Source organism: Leptodactylus fuscus, chromosome 1 (genome assembly GCF_031893055.1).
Source record: "Leptodactylus fuscus isolate aLepFus1 chromosome 1, aLepFus1.hap2, whole genome shotgun sequence".
Lineage (NCBI taxonomy): Eukaryota > Metazoa > Chordata > Amphibia > Anura > Leptodactylidae > Leptodactylus > Leptodactylus fuscus.
The window spans coordinates 66,198,097-66,213,858 of record NC_134265.1 but is presented as its reverse complement, the minus strand read 5'-3'; the positions used below and the strand labels follow the sequence as shown (position 1 = coordinate 66,213,858).

Genomic DNA, 15,762 nt, shown 5'->3' with positions numbered 1-15,762 from the left:
CCCTCAACCTTATTGGCATTACTGCAGTTTAATAGCCTACCCTTACATGGTGCGCCCTGCCTTCTTCGGGCATGAGCTTATTACCCACTGTGCCCATACTTTACATTTGAAGAAATAGCCACAGTATACGAACAACCTGGACACAACGGTATACGTACAACCTGGCCACAACGGTATACATACAAGCTGGCCAATAGCATATGTTTACTGCTATTTACTGATCTGCACCTATACTTACTATTGCATTACATTGATAGTAGAAGGCTAAGCCAGCAAATACCGTAGTTCATGCTGGATGTGGTCAGGCTGCAAAGTGCAAGAGCACCAAATGAAAAGCATTGTGCTAGCACAGTCCTACAGTTACTACAGTCCTACAGCTTACTAGGTTTACGGTTTCCCTATGTAGTACATGTTCTTTTTAGTTAACAAATGATTGCCATGGATTAAAAATCATAATCCTGTAATAGACTGGGAAACAGGTTAAAGTGCCAGATAAAGTGGATGGCATACTGTTTCTTTAATGTTGGACTACATAAACCTGTAGCTCTTTCATTCTGTTATTTTGGATAAGGGTCAAGTCTATAATATAGGACACACATGTGCCAACTGCACATACAATTCTTGTAAAAGCATAAAATACAAGTTACAATTCATGATCAGTTTATTGAGCACCCACACATTTGATGGCTCTGAATTTGAAGTCTTTGAAGTTTGTAGCTTGAATTTAGGCACTGGAAAATAAAAAAATGTTCTCACGATAATGGGGTATTTTTAATGTGTTATAGTAGGAGGAAAAACCCACTGATCCCAAATGTAAAGGAATATATTTTCTTAAAAAGAACAGTAAAAAAACAATATTTTAATGTGGGCTTGTCTGGAAATGCATCATATTATTCACATTGTACATTTCTTCTGACCTCTTCTCTGCTATCAGATATCACTTCAGAGATGTGATTTTAGAGTTTCTTTCCTCCTGAATATAACTAGACATGAATAAGTCACTTGCTGCATACAAATATAAAACTACATTTGTATAAAAAATGTACAAATACATTTGCTTCTCAAAATTTTTGACTCAGGCCTCACCAGTCAACCTGTTGTGGTGCTTGGCCCTCACCAGCAAAGAAATACTAACGCAGAGTACCAAACAAATGCCAGGGTTCTGTACATATAATACCTTCAACTTCACCACTGGCAACCAAATACCTATAGCAACATTAAATTCCACACAAAACACAAAATATCTCCCCAGCAGTGCCAAATACCGGCATCCAGCAGAAAACACTGCAGTGCAGCACAACGTCTCACCCTAACAGCATCAAATACCAAATAACACCGCGCAGGACAAAGTACCCAACCAAAGTACCCAACCAGAAGTGCCAAACACCACAGTACAGCACCACTGATAGCAGCATTGCCCCCAACCTTCCCCTCTCCTAATGGCTGGTATGGTCTTCCACTTTCCACCTATAACCCATTGGCAGCAGCATTCTTCCAAAATATAATCTTCCCTACTTGCAGCAAATCATTCCCCAATTCCACCAGTCCCATACTGTCAGGAGCCAAATAAATGTGCAGTATTTGTGCTATTTGTTTGGCATGTGACACTATTTGCATAGACATTGCTGATGTCTACATCCAACCTCATCTACTATATAACTATGTTATTATGTAATGACTACTGCACTATACAAGGAGTAACGGCGCACTCTGTAGTTCGCCACACCAGTCAAGCTGGCGCTCGCTACCCTGTACCCTTACAGGGATTATACAACTGTAGCTCCAATGCCTCCCCATCTGGATTTATTTACCTGATTGTTTGCTGAATCTAGCTAGCTGTGGAGGAAGGGAAATGGTTAAAAAGCTATTGTAAGCCTAAAAAAAGCAGACCCCAATCCACACCTGTTCCTTTTCATGGATTTTCTATTGAAAGGTGGAGATGTAAGTATTTATTACACACTCTCTGCGGGTATGAAATTAAGAAAAAACAAATGTCTATTTTTAATGGAGTAGTAATTGCTTGTGTTTTTCTAAACTAAACGAAATCCTCATTATACAACATCTTGTTATTGAGCACAAACATTTTCTCAGAAGCTCCTTAAGTGCAGCTCAAGAGCAAGATAAGAATTAAGGAATTAACACGCGGTGATGAGTTTAGCTTTCCATCTAATGGAAGGTCACTGTCTCTACTCATTCATTCTGCTCATTTTCCTAACTAGAACTGAGAAGTTATGCCTGCTTTGAAGTCTAATAAGCCCATCAGATCCAAACTAAACATATGTTGATGTATGGCTTACATTCAATGAATTATTGTTCGTACTCCCAGTTTGTCATTGATTTTTCTGCCAGCTCTATTGCTTATGAACTGGGCCACTACTGTATAAATGTAACACCAGATTGTAGGCCCAATGGGCCACTACTTTGGATTAGTTTTGCTCCACTCCCAAGGGCGTTATCTAAGCAGCTTCTCCAGTGTTCACCCTTTAGATCCCATATAGAGATCTGTTCTTTGCTGCAGGGAGACTACAGGGTCGCTACTACTCTGAATGGTCCTGGTATAGGTGTCAGCTGGCCAGAGAGATGTCGGTCAAGTATGGGCTGAAGGTCTGAGTCAGACAGCATGTGTGCAAGGTAATAACAAGCCAAAAGGCCAGAGCCAAAGCCAAATTACTCTACCTAATTATACATGCAGAATCGCTGGCATCTATCATCCTACTAATATTATAAATGTGAAAGTTTGTGAGTTTGGATTTTTGGATGTTTGTGAGTTTGAATGTTTGTTCCTCAATCACGCAAAAACGGATTTGCATGAAATCTGCCACATACATAGATAGGAACCCTGATTAAAACATAGGCTACTTTTTATCCCAGTATATGATGTCACTACATGACCGCAGTGTAGGAATTTAGATTCACACTACACTAAAGGCCCTTTGATAACGTCATCACAGGTCCTTGAGCTATTCTCAGATGCTAGGCAGTGGGCGGAGCTACATGCTATTTTGTGGGCGGAGCTATATAGGATGAAGCTGGACAGTGTGAAAGCTGAAGAAAATGAAGTCTCATAGAAGATCAGGAGACTACAGAACATGGAGGCTGTGTGAGGGCAAGAGGACTATATCGGGTGTAGAGTTTCAATGAGTACTACAGGGAATGTGTTGTTCTGCCTCTGCTGGGGGAGGGGGGAGAACATTGGCACATTTCAGCAACATCCGTTCAGCCCTTTGTAGCACAGAAGCTGCTCACACAGTCACATAACAAAACCCCTGTAATCACAATTGCCGGATGTAGCAGAGTTTAGGCAGCACTGTAGCACACCTCTATAGGCTCTCCATATGCAAACATGTACATACAGCTGGGTATCCTATGCATATGCATCGATATAGCAGAGCTGAGATGTGGGAGCAGGCTGATCGAACTGTGGGAAATTTCTGCAACATCCATTCAGCTGTTTCCAACACAGAAGCTGCTCAGACACTGACATAAGAACACCTCTCTAATCCAAATGGCCAGATGTAGCAGAGCTTAGGCAGCGCTGTGGCACAGCTGAGTACACTCTCCATATGCAGAGATATACATACAACTGAGTATGCTGCGCATATGCAGCGATGTAGCAGAGCTGAGAGGCGGGAGCAGGCGGATCATCCACAACAGCAATTGGCTAAATATAAGCGGCTCAGCGCCAACACAAGCCCGCAGACGAAGTTGCGGGCAGATGCTAGTATAGGAATAATATGTACAGAAAGTCTGCAGAAAAAACTCAGCAAAAATGCAATGTGTTTCTGTGGTGGTTTAGTCCACAGTGTTTTGCTACGTGAGGCCTTAGCCAGCATGCCAAAAGAAAAAGCAGCAAATATGAAGTTTCCAGTCCTCCACATTCCTATAATGCAGAGGTTCTCAAACTTATTTTGTCTACCGCCCACTTCGAGAATTAATTATTTTCTAGCGCCCTCCCAAATTTTTTTTACTTTACTACATCTTAAGAATCACAATCGCAGTCATTATGATAATATTGGAGCTTACCGCCATCTATGGTACAGTTTGACAACTTTTGGACAGGAAATAGTTACTGTCTAATCCCCTAGATGGCGTTACACGAGGAAACGCGCGTTAAGCGTAAAGGAGCGGTAAAGTTTGTGTTAAAAGCAAAAAAAATTTTTTTAAAGGGGTAGCCTCATTAAGCTTGATCTGCCTTCTAAGCTGCCTAAAAATCTTCTTTCTTCCTGTTTGCTCGCGTCAATTAGCCCCGCCCCCAAATTAGCGTGTAGCTCCGCCCACCACATAGCGTGATCCTATAGGATGACTGAAGGGCCTGTGATGTCATCAAAAGGTCCTGTAGACTTGGATTTACCTTGTACGGAGTTTCCTAAAGGACCTGGCTCCTCTGCCCACTAGCAGCCTGCTCTATATAATAAAGCTTTATCCGAGTGAACAGAGAGACCAGGTCCTTTAGCCCAGTAGGATTTAGACTGCTTTATATAAGAAAGCAGCACTTATTCCACCCCCACCCCCCTCTATCTCACAGCAGGGAGCTAGGTGATGTGTATGTGATGTGTATGTGTGGTACAGACACAGGCTGGCTCCATACACTCAGCCCCCCCCCTCTCTCCCCCCACACAGCAGGGAGCTACGTCATGTGGCTCCCTCAGCAATGAGCAGGGGGCCAGGTGCTAGTGTCCATAATGAAGTGAATAAAGTAAGATAGTGGACAAACAAAGCAGTTTTGCTGAAGCAGTGTATTTAGGAAAAGTCTTAAATCCACATTAACAAGCAGTATAGATAGAATCATTGTTATGATACCACCCCTTTAAATTAGCCATCGCCCCCCTAAACCGCTTCAACGCCCCCCAATCGTCTCGGTGCCCTTTACTGCCCCCCCTATATTCCTCCAGCGCCCACAAGGGGGCGTTATCGCCCACTTTGAGAAAGACTGCTATAATGGATTAGAACATGAAAGGCCGGATCAGAAGTAAACTTCGGTGCATGTGAGGTTATGTTCACATCTTTCACGGTGTCCATTGTTCTGGTGCTTCGGAGCACCAGAACAATCAGACCACCAAAATAGTGGACACATACAGAACTAGATGGAAATTGCCATATCCACCAGAGAAGAATCAGGGTAAGTTCAAAAGGATTTTTTTGGTCAGGATTTTGAGGCCGCATCCGCCTCAAAATACTGACCAAAAAGACTGAAATCAATGGGAGCCGCTCAAATCTTTTTTCCAGGAGCCGTTTCTTCCAGCTCCCAGAAAAAAAGAAGTGAGGTGCTCATTCTTCAGGCCGAGTCGCCTCACGATTCAGCCTGAAGACACTCCTTCCTCCGGACTAGGCCCATTAATTTGACCTAATCCGGAGCGGAGTGCGCGGCTGGATGCCAGTGCAGTGCAATGGCTTTCAGTCGCGACTACCCGGTTTTTGGTCCAGATCCGCCTGAGATCCGCCTCTGCCTCAAGTTCCGGTTTAAAAAACTCCATATGAACTTAGGGGCTGAGTTTACATGGAGTTTTTTGGTCACTGTGCAAAAAAAGCACACGGATCACTATAGACTATAATGGAGTCCATGTGCTTGCCTCCGAATCTCCGCACAGAATATGCGGACAGGAAAGTAGTTCACAATCTACTTTCCTGTCCACATGATTCATGCGGACAGCAAGCGGCAAGCACACGGTCCCCATTATAGTCTATGGGATTCGTGTGATTTTACTCCACAGCGCTTGCAATTACGTTTGGTATTCCGTTCGGGGGTGCCCATGCGGACTCCCCCGGAGGGAATACCAATGCAGATGTGAACGAGGGGGCAGCTGATCAAAAAACCGTGATGCGTAGATGCCACAGTTTTTCTTGTCCCGTGGGGCCTTAGCCTTAAAGAGTCGGATCACGAAAAGCGGCTGTGTTCCTATGTTGTACTCCTCCTTAAAAATGGTGCTTCTAAGTCAAGAAAATACATAATTTAATATGCCATGTGATGTGACAGATTTCAATTTCAGTTCTGGATTTATTTGAAGAAAGAAAATTTTGGTTTTTTTCTATATTGGTGTGTTTAGAGTGGTGTAGGCCAAACATGCTGTAAACATTGAATTGCTGGAGTGGCAATCCATATTAAGTGCATAAGTAGGCATTACTTACCCATTATACCATCTGTTTCTGCACACATGGCGTAATAATAAGCTCTTATATCACGGATCTCCTGTTTTGTAAAGTTGCCAGTGCAGTTTTTGGTATAAGATGAATAGTAATCCACTGGATGCATGGCTTTTATGGGCAACCATCTGGGAATATTAACATCTTTATATGAAACCTACAACAAGAAAAAATATAGTTATCAATAAGTAGGCTACCTACAGTTCACCCCATGGATGCACAAAACATAACAAACATAATGAAATGGTTAAATAACTAAATGTAACATTGTTCTTGTTTTCCTAAATATAATAAGCAGACTTATTGCTTCCTGTCACTGAGTCTTTTCTGGATTATGCCAAAGATTTCAGCTACAATTTTCAGTAATAACTGAGCAAAGCCAATTTACTGTATAAATAGTTTCTATTGAATTTTTAAGAATCATATCATAGTGCATGAATTAGGATATGACATAACAGTGAATATTAGGAGTCTTATATACCAAGATTATATTAACAATTTATAGAGTTAAATATAATCTAAAGTTCATACCGAAATAGCAATAATATCGCATCTGCAATAACATAATAGAATATAACACAGTATAAAGTATCACAACAGCAGTGAACACTGAAAATTGCAATGGTGACAGAATCATTACAGTTGGAAATGGATAAAAGCCAAAATAACACGAAATGTAAGTGTTCTACTACAGGCTTTGTCCTTAGCTTATGAGCCAATTCTAACAAAATTTGCACCATAAACCTATTGTTCAAAAAAATACTGCAAAGAAGCTTTCTGACCAAATAGACCAAATATATCCATAGACTTTTTATGAATAAATCTGATTCTTTGCCTCAATGATCAACATATCAGCAGAGACTTAAAGGGAATGTATCTCCAGAAAAGAACCCATTTTGTAAATCAAGTTTTATGTCAAATTTAAAGAAAATGTCAATGTTATTATCTGTGCTTAAAATAAATTGTGAAAATCCTTCACTTTGACCACTAAGCCAAATAATATGCTGAGACTTCAGGTTTTTCTGTAGTAGCTGCCTCACTTATCATGACAGCTATCATGTATACGTAGATAAGATACAGAATCCACCACAATATCACAATAGAGGATTTCGGCTTATCTACTTCCCTCTCTGTGCTATGGCCACTGCTTGGGTCACAGAACATGCCTAGAAAACTCCCCGATAGAAGTCAATAGGGTCTGCAGCAGACCATTGTGTCTACAGCCCACGGTCCATCTTCATCAAACAGGAAGTCACACATTATTTTAGGCTAAGTGGAAAAACAAGAAACTGCAAGATTTTTAGGATTTAATTTAAATATAGATAAAGTAATAATTTGGAATATTAAACATCACTGAAATTTGGTTAGACATTTTCCATAAAAAAAGTGATTTAAATGATAGGTTCTGGTGACACATTTCCTTTAAAAAGGTAAAGGGTTTTCCAGCCTGAACATCATTTTTATCCACAGAATAGGCTGAAAATCAGTATCTGATCATTGGGGGTCCAACTCTTGGACCCTGCACAGATCAGCTTATCCAGCTGTGGGCGGAACTGGAGGAACCCTGTTTTTATTCAAGTAAGAGTTAGGGTCCATTCACACAGAGTTTTTTTTGGTGAGGATTATTAGGAGAATATTATTTTACTGAAAAAGTAGAGTAGTAGAGGTTTGAAACAAACTTCAGCCGATGTGGAAGTGAAATCGGCAGTAAGTAACTTTAGACTTTACATGGTCAAATTACTTAAATGATAAAAAAAAAAAAAAAAAAAAACTTACTCTCTGAAGCCAGTAAGGAGAAGTTCGAAATGTTGATGCGCCAAAATTTTCTCCCATGTTTACTGAAGGATATGGATGTGGCAGGTTTAAACCCAAATATAAAAAGAACGGTTGTGAAGAGTTTGCAGCTTGTTTTTTTAACCAACTGGTGGCTAGATCTGCATTTTTCCAGTCTTCCAGCATAATGCGAGTTTGAGTCTTGTTGGCAATAAGAGAAGCTACAGGTCTGCCTTCTTGTCGGAGGAGAAACGGCACATCCCTGGTCCAGGCTTCTACACGATTACTAAGATTGGATACATTTAATATAACAAATTGTCACCATTGGTGAATAGGGTGTATTCAGCTAGAACAGTTGTGTATTATATACAGGTACAAACAATCAATATCTGTCTGGGATCCAAACAACCACCAGCCACACAAGGACAAGTGAATTTGAATGTGACCTTAGAAGGTGGACTCCATATCCATACTCACCTATCACACTAGGGTACAAAGCAGTACCCAATATCTGAACATCCACACAAATAGCTGTCACCTCCTGTCACTTACGGTACGCAGATACTTATATAGCCAAACCACTAACACCTGCACCCTCCAGCACAGGAGACCTGTATAACACTCAACTCTCTTTGGAATTGTGGGCACATTTAGAACCAAGGACAATCTTATTAAATTTTAAGATTTAATATAAAAAAATATAAAAATACATACATAGAAACAAAGAGTATACAAATTAAAAAGGAAAACATTAAAGAAACAGACTTCTTACTGATTGGACTTAGAGATTCAATGATCTATAAAAATTGAAGGCTTTGATACAGAAAACACATTGGAAAATTGCAGAACTTTTCGTGATAGAAAAAAATAACATTTGTCTTGTAAAATTTCTCTGAGACTGGACAATCCCTTTAATACCACAATTTTCTTAAGTTCTTTTTCCTCTCTGCAGTTCAACAGCCAAAACTTTTTATTATCTCTTCAAAATTACTATGTAGTATGTAGTATTTTATGTGGGAGAAATTGTATCTTTGTGCTGTTTCAGAGACATAAGTTATAAATAACATAAATCAGTGGCAGAAAATCAGCAATGGACCTCAGCCTAAAGATACAAGTAAAGGTCGGGGACCCAAGCTGCAAATATGTAGCATTTTGGCCACGGAGGATACCCTCAGCAATTACATTACTGCACAATACCTGCAAAATAGATAGGATTCTGGCTAATCCCATCCACACATTACAGAATAAACTTTGCTGCAGTGTTTTCCGCAATTTTTTTTGGCACTCATTCGCTATGTGGGGCCTTAGCCTAAAGAAGTTCCTAAAGAAGTTATTCAGCTTTGTAAAATTGATGTTTTATCTATGGGTAAAGACTTCATCTGTAGATTGCCGAGAATCCCAGTGCCAGGACCACTACAGATCAGCTGTTTTTCTGTGTTGGCACAAACTGCAGTGCTTCAATAGAGACCATAGTGAGTATTATAGCAGTTGTTCCATAGACAGGTAGTCGTGATAGTCAAACCCCTTCTGATCTAAAACTGACGTCCTACCCTAAAAAGCTGAATAACCTATTTAAACTTCAACTAACTCAATTTTTTCATACCTCATAGATTGTAAGCTCTTGCGAGCAGGGCCCTCAGTCCCATTGTGTGAAATGACTTTCTTTGTAATGTATCTTTCTGTCTGTATTTGTACCCTACAAATTGTACAGCGCTGCGGAATATGTTGGCGCCATAGAAATAAAATTTATTATTATTATCTATAATACACTCACCTCAGTGAATGAGACCCACTTTTGTAGTCTTGTTTGCCAAGTTTCTGAGTTATATATCCCTTTTGTTTTACCAGGTCCATCCATGTTGGGTAATCCGGATCAAGGCACTTGTAGTTATTCCAGGATTCTGTCAGATGAGGGAATAGACCACTCCACATAGCTACAAAAAAGCAGAATCAATAACCTATTAGCAGCAATGACACTACTTGTGAGACGGTTTGGCTGCATCAAGACACAAAAGAGAAACTAGAAATGTCAGACCAAATAAATTATTAAAAGATGGCTGGTTAATAGCGACCTTCTTCACAAAATGGATTGCATCTATGTTGAAAAAGGAGGCCCCGACCCTTGTCTCGCAGCTGCTATGAGACTTCTTTGGGATTTCGAAGAATAAACAAACAGGTAGGTTTCATGAAAGTCAATGGAGAGAGATTGCATGATAGATGGAGTTCTCATAGGTGGTACCTACATCTACTGAACATTTTTCGCTAAGCTGGGAGAGTGGAAAAGAAACTAGCTTCTATGGCTGCTATAGTGCATATAGTGTATAAACAGTATACAAAGATAAGATCTTGCTTCCCTAGCACTCCCTCAAATGCAGCAGCAGCAGAATGGAGGACATTATAGAGAGGTAATGACCAGCGTAGCTGAACCTTAGTCAAGTACAACATGCACTAGAAGTTGTAGCACCATCTATGTGTGTCTCTGCCTACTGCTCCTCCTCCCCCTCCCCATTTACAGCTATGGGCAGCATGTAGCATGTAGCATGTAATGCTTGGTTCATACTAGTATTGCTTAACCATTGTTCTGGTCCTTCGATGGACCAGAACAACGGATAGGTGAACCACAAAAAAGCGCTTACAAATCAATGATACTGGGGTCCGTTGGGTGTCTTTTTTAAAAAAAAAAAAAACTGAAACCAACGGGGAAAAAAGTCAACCATGCAGGACTTTTTCCTGCCGTTTTTCAAGTGGAGGATGCAAAGGAGTCTGCAATGGAGACTCAGGCGCAGATGTAAACAAAGCCTGAGTCTCTTCTAATAGCGCTCCTTCTCACACTTGGGGTGAAGCAGTCGTCACTGACAGTGCTGCCCAGTGCTATCAAGGTCTCATACATGGGGTGGGATTAGTTCTCCCGCATGGAGCTCCCCACGGACAGTATCCTTCTGTCCCACCACCTGTACTGGGTCCAGGGGCTCCCCAGGACAGAGTTGGCCGTTCTGATCAGCCTGTCAAGTCTATTTCTCTCCCTGGTTGATATACTGCTCCCCCAGCAGGCCACATTGAAAAAGATGGCTGAAGCAACCACAGAGTTGAAAAAGGCCCTAAGTAGTGGCCCCTGGACTCCGAAGGCCCTCAGCCTCCTGAGCAGGTAGAGCCTGCTGTGACCCTTTCTATGCAGCGCCTCCAGGTGATCAGCCCAGTCGAATTTATTATTGAGGAGCGCACCCAGGTACCTATAGGTTTTGACTGTCTCAATGCATGACCCTCAGATCTCCACCGGGATCGGAGCACTTCTCCGTTTACTAAAGTCTACCACCATCTCCTTGGTCTTCCCAGTATTCATCCTGAGGTGGTTCCACTGGCACCATTCAATATAATAACATACAATATAATAACTATAATAATGATGTAATGATACAGTCTGATATGATCTATTTAATGGCATACCCGCACGTGAAGGGCAGCAAATTGGAGAGTTAGTATATGCATTCAGGAACACAGCTCCATGCTGTTTCAGAAAGTTTAGGTTAGGAAGATCCACCAGATGATTTTCTGGAGCAGTTGTTAGTCGCCCATCCTGTAATGAAATATATTGTCACTTACAGTTTGTAGCTATTTATGGACCTAGGAAGTGAGATATATTAGATGTAGTGTTGCAAGAAATGTGTCAAACCAGCATATTTAAATATTATTCCTTTTTTCTGTAGTTTCGGTACATTTTCTCTATTAGCTGAGTGATAGGGGCTGTTCCTAGTGTTGCGGCAGGTGTCATCCCAGTCAGTTGTCAAACTACTGCAGCCCACTCTACTAATAAAACTCATATTGCTACAGAGATATAGCTATATCACCATCCTTGCTGCCATCCTTGGTAAAATACACGTGTATTTTACCAAAATGAGTGCGTGTTTAGGCTCCGTTCCCACGGAGTAACGCACCATGCATTCAGACACGTATACACGTGTCAGAGTGTGAGCGCTCAAAACAGATCCCATTCACTTCAATGTGTGCTGGCTCACGCACGCTACACATTGAAATCAATGGGTTAAAAAGCCTCCCATTGATTACAATGTGTAGCACCCGTAAGCCGGCACACATTGAAGTGAATGGGATCTGTTTTGAGCGCTCACACTCTGACACGTGTATACTTGTCTGAATGCGCGGCACGTTACTCCGTGGGAACGGAGCCTAAACACGCACTTATTTTGGTAAAATACACGTGTAAAGAATACACGTGTAAAAATAAGACTCCCATTGACTTCAATGACATTTTTACATGTGTAAAACAAAACACGTCAAAAAACACATTGCGGTTTTTGGCGCGGTTTTTACACGTGTAAAAAATGGCATTGAAGTCAATGGGAGTCTTTTTTTTACACGTGTATTCTTTTCACGTGTATTTTTCCAAAATGAGCGCGTGTTTACTCCGTGTGAATGGACCCTAAGACAGTAATATTACTCACAGGTGAAGGTAGATTATCTAGGAAGGAAGAAATTTCACAAACTGACAGTGGCAACAGTGTTTGCAGAGTACCACGCGAGAATTCAGTGAGCTCTTTAGAATAAGTTATACTTTCAAATATGTTTGTAAGGGTGACTGCATGACTAGGTGCTGGACTTATACACCAGTGCAATGGGACTAAATGAAGCAGATAAATTGATTATTGGTACATCCCAATACTTTTCTACAAATAGCGTAAATTTGCTTATGGTTGGGGTCCCACGTTACGAAAAAACGCAGTGTTTTGGCCACATTACTTGCAAATTGGATGGGACTATGGCTGGCTTTTTCTGCAGAGTGCTGGAGTCACTGTATATCTCCTCTAGGTTTCTGACATATGTGTGGACCAGTACGAGTCTTGAGTAGGCCTCAGCCCCAGTTTTGGGTCCTGGCCTCATTACGAGACCATAAAAGGCTGCAGAGCCTGCACTTCAGCAGATCCTGGGAGCGAAAGCTGGCACCTAGGTCTGCACTGAAATACTGAGAGTATGGTAGGACCCTACTGTGCTATTTTTGTTTGTTCATGTGGTAGGTAGTCACACGTATAGTTTAGCGTTATATTCTTTAGTTAGTGCTTGGACAAGCAGGGTTTTGTTTGACGTTTTTGTTCTGAAGTTAAGGCTCTATTTTATTTTGTTTATTCTGGACCTGAAGTGAAGGTTTATTTATTTTGTTGTTTTTCCTAAATAAACCTGTTTGCACCAGATATTGTGTCCCTGTCTCTGACTGGTTGGATCTGCATCATAGCTACTACTGACCTACCTTCCCCACAATCGGTAGAGGCAGAAAGTCCACAGCGGAAAACTCAGCTGAAGAAAACATTATGCATTTCCACCGCTGTCTTGTCTGCAACGTTTTTTGGCTGCAGCTTGCTATGTGTAGCCATAAAAGGATATGACCACCTTTGCAACATTTTTTGGCATGTCTCGTTACATTTAAAATGCAAGGCATTTTTTAATTTTTGTTTTTGACTCTCCTCTTTTCAAACCTCAAACTTTATTATTTTTCCATTCATAGAGCCATATGAGTGCTTAATGTTTGTGGGACAAACTGTCTCTTCAGACCCCAGAATATAATAGCTATAGGTCCAGGGGAGGTGACAAAAATACTAAAAAAAAAAACATTTATACTCTCTTTCTGTAACTTCTTCTGGACCTTCTCGCAGCAACCAGCGTTCTGTGTGTTCCTCCTTGCTGCGTCAGGCGCTCTTTTCTCATGTCATGTGCCTGGGGGTATATTGGTACGCTGAGTGCCACAGAAGAGCACCGGAGGCCCAGAAGTAACAGAAGAGGTATAAATGTTTTTTTTCTTTTTTCACCTTCCCTGGGGCTCTAGCTATTATACTCTGGAGTCTGAAGAGACCCCAGAGTATAATAATTTCCTTTACGGCTCTATCTGAACCGGTTTGCTTCGTTCAAACATAGAATGAAACAAATCTTCTGGGGTTCACCCATCTTTATTAGGCTGGTCTTACACGACTGTAGTTTAAGTCCGCAAATGGTCCGCAATTGAGAGTTTTCAATTGCGGACCATTTGCGGACACATTATACTCAATGCGGCCTCTTACACCACCGGATATTTTATCCGTGGTGTGCCGGGCCGCAACCGAGGTAAGCACTTTTTAGAACATGTCCGTAATGGCCGCAATTCACGGCACTGCACGGATTCGCCCATAGAACTCTATGGGCGAGTGCGGCAGGTCACGAACATCTGTGGAGTGTAAGTTGATGATCAGGAACTAGTGTTGCTGATCAGCAACCTGCGGACCGTAAAAGCATTACGGACGTGTAAGACCTAGTGCTCACTTATAATTGTTGATTCTATAAAACAAGCATTTCCTTTTAGTTATATGTTTCCTGGGAAACCCTTTAACTGAGAACATCAAAACTCCATCTGTTGAATTGGATACACGGGGAGACTATATTTATACTTATACTTAACAATCTCGTCATAAAAAGCAGCATAAGTAAAATTCTGAGGTTACAACAACTCTGACTCAGTCCTAAAGTCTCACTTTATATAATTTGGCAGACTAACTAAAACGTTCTGCGTTCCTTCTTCATATGTTACGCTCCGTTACAAGTTCCAAAGGCTACATGACCATTTTTCTACAAGCAAAAAACATTGTAAAGTAGAAGAAACAGAACAGTGAGATAAACCTTAGCATGACTGTATGTATAAAGTATATACCATCTACTTACAAAGGCATCACTCATCACCATGACCACATTATATCTTATGCTGCTGCTGCTACGGAGGGGAGGTATCGGATTCACATGAACAGCTGGCAAGAAAAACAGAAAGAAAAGGAAAGTAGCAGATCTCCCTGGGATTGACAACATCTCTATTTACAGATGCATTTCAGCAGAGTGGGACGTAATTGTTCTCCTGAAAGTCACGCAAGCGCTCCCCTGGAACCTTAAGGGGAACTCGGTTCTAAAGGTTGTTTGTGCTACGTAACAAGAAGGGAAATGTTTTAAAAGTTCCCACTTCCTGCCATGTGACCTGTACAGTCAGAGCTGCAGAACTGTGTTGCCTAAATAGTTATATAAGGGTTAATACACACGGCCTCATTTGACTGATGAAGTTCATTATTTTGCAGTATAGTATCCAGAAGACATAGAGGCTTGTGCATGTTCTAACCAGCATGACATATATTATAATAACAAAAGTAGCTGGGTTCACATCTCCGTCAGACATGCAGGAACAGGAAAACTAAATACTAGATGGGGACAGACACTTGCACAGCAGAATGAAAATGCACAAAACAATCTCTGTTCAACTATGGTAGCTGTCAGGGGAATACCCCAACTTTCCAATCTCCAGGTTTGCCAGGTGCCAAATTAAAAGTAGGTGTGGAAAAATATCGTGCTCTGGAGACGCACAGACACACGGTTCAGCAGCCACTGGTTCATTGGAGACCTGTGAATGCATATCAAGTGCAACCTCTTTGGGATTAATGGAAATAAGCACGAACAGTGCTCAGTAGGGTTGAGCCGATGTTGAAATTTCAGAATCGTTTTTAAAATCAGATTTCCGATCATTTTCCATTTGAACCCGATCCCGATCCTAATGCAAGTCAATGGCATTTTGTTTAATAATCAAAGATCGGATTTGAAAAACGATCCTATTCACTATACAGCATGGAGTCCAAAAATTGTTTCAATTTTTGGACTCCACGCTGTGTAGTGAATTAAAAAAAATTCCCCTAGCTACTTAGCCCCCCTGGTGTCATCTTACCTGCACAGATGCACTGCCGCTCCCCGGTTCTTCTTGGTCCGGTCCTCTCTCATTGACATGCCTTCAGAGCGCCATGCGCGCCCCCACCTCCCTAGGCTAGTGTTAGAGATGAT

General features: G+C 41.3%; 1 protein-coding gene across 1 annotated transcript in view; it reads right to left on the bottom strand.

Moving 5' to 3' along the window:
* The window catches only part of ARSK (arylsulfatase family member K), a 41,347-nt gene extending 26,508 nt beyond the window's left edge, over positions 1-14,839 (bottom strand). The window contains exons 1-5 of the mRNA XM_075271930.1: positions 14,611-14,839; positions 11,359-11,488; positions 9,689-9,848; positions 7,918-8,200; positions 6,127-6,298 (exon numbers count right to left, since the gene is read on the bottom strand). Of these exons, the coding sequence (XP_075128031.1) occupies positions 6,127-6,298; positions 7,918-8,200; positions 9,689-9,848; positions 11,359-11,488; positions 14,611-14,751 (886 nt within the window). The 5' untranslated portion in view covers positions 14,752-14,839. The remainder of the gene's footprint in view (positions 1-6,126; positions 6,299-7,917; positions 8,201-9,688; positions 9,849-11,358; positions 11,489-14,610) is intronic.
* Between the last annotated feature and the right edge of the window lie 923 nt (positions 14,840-15,762).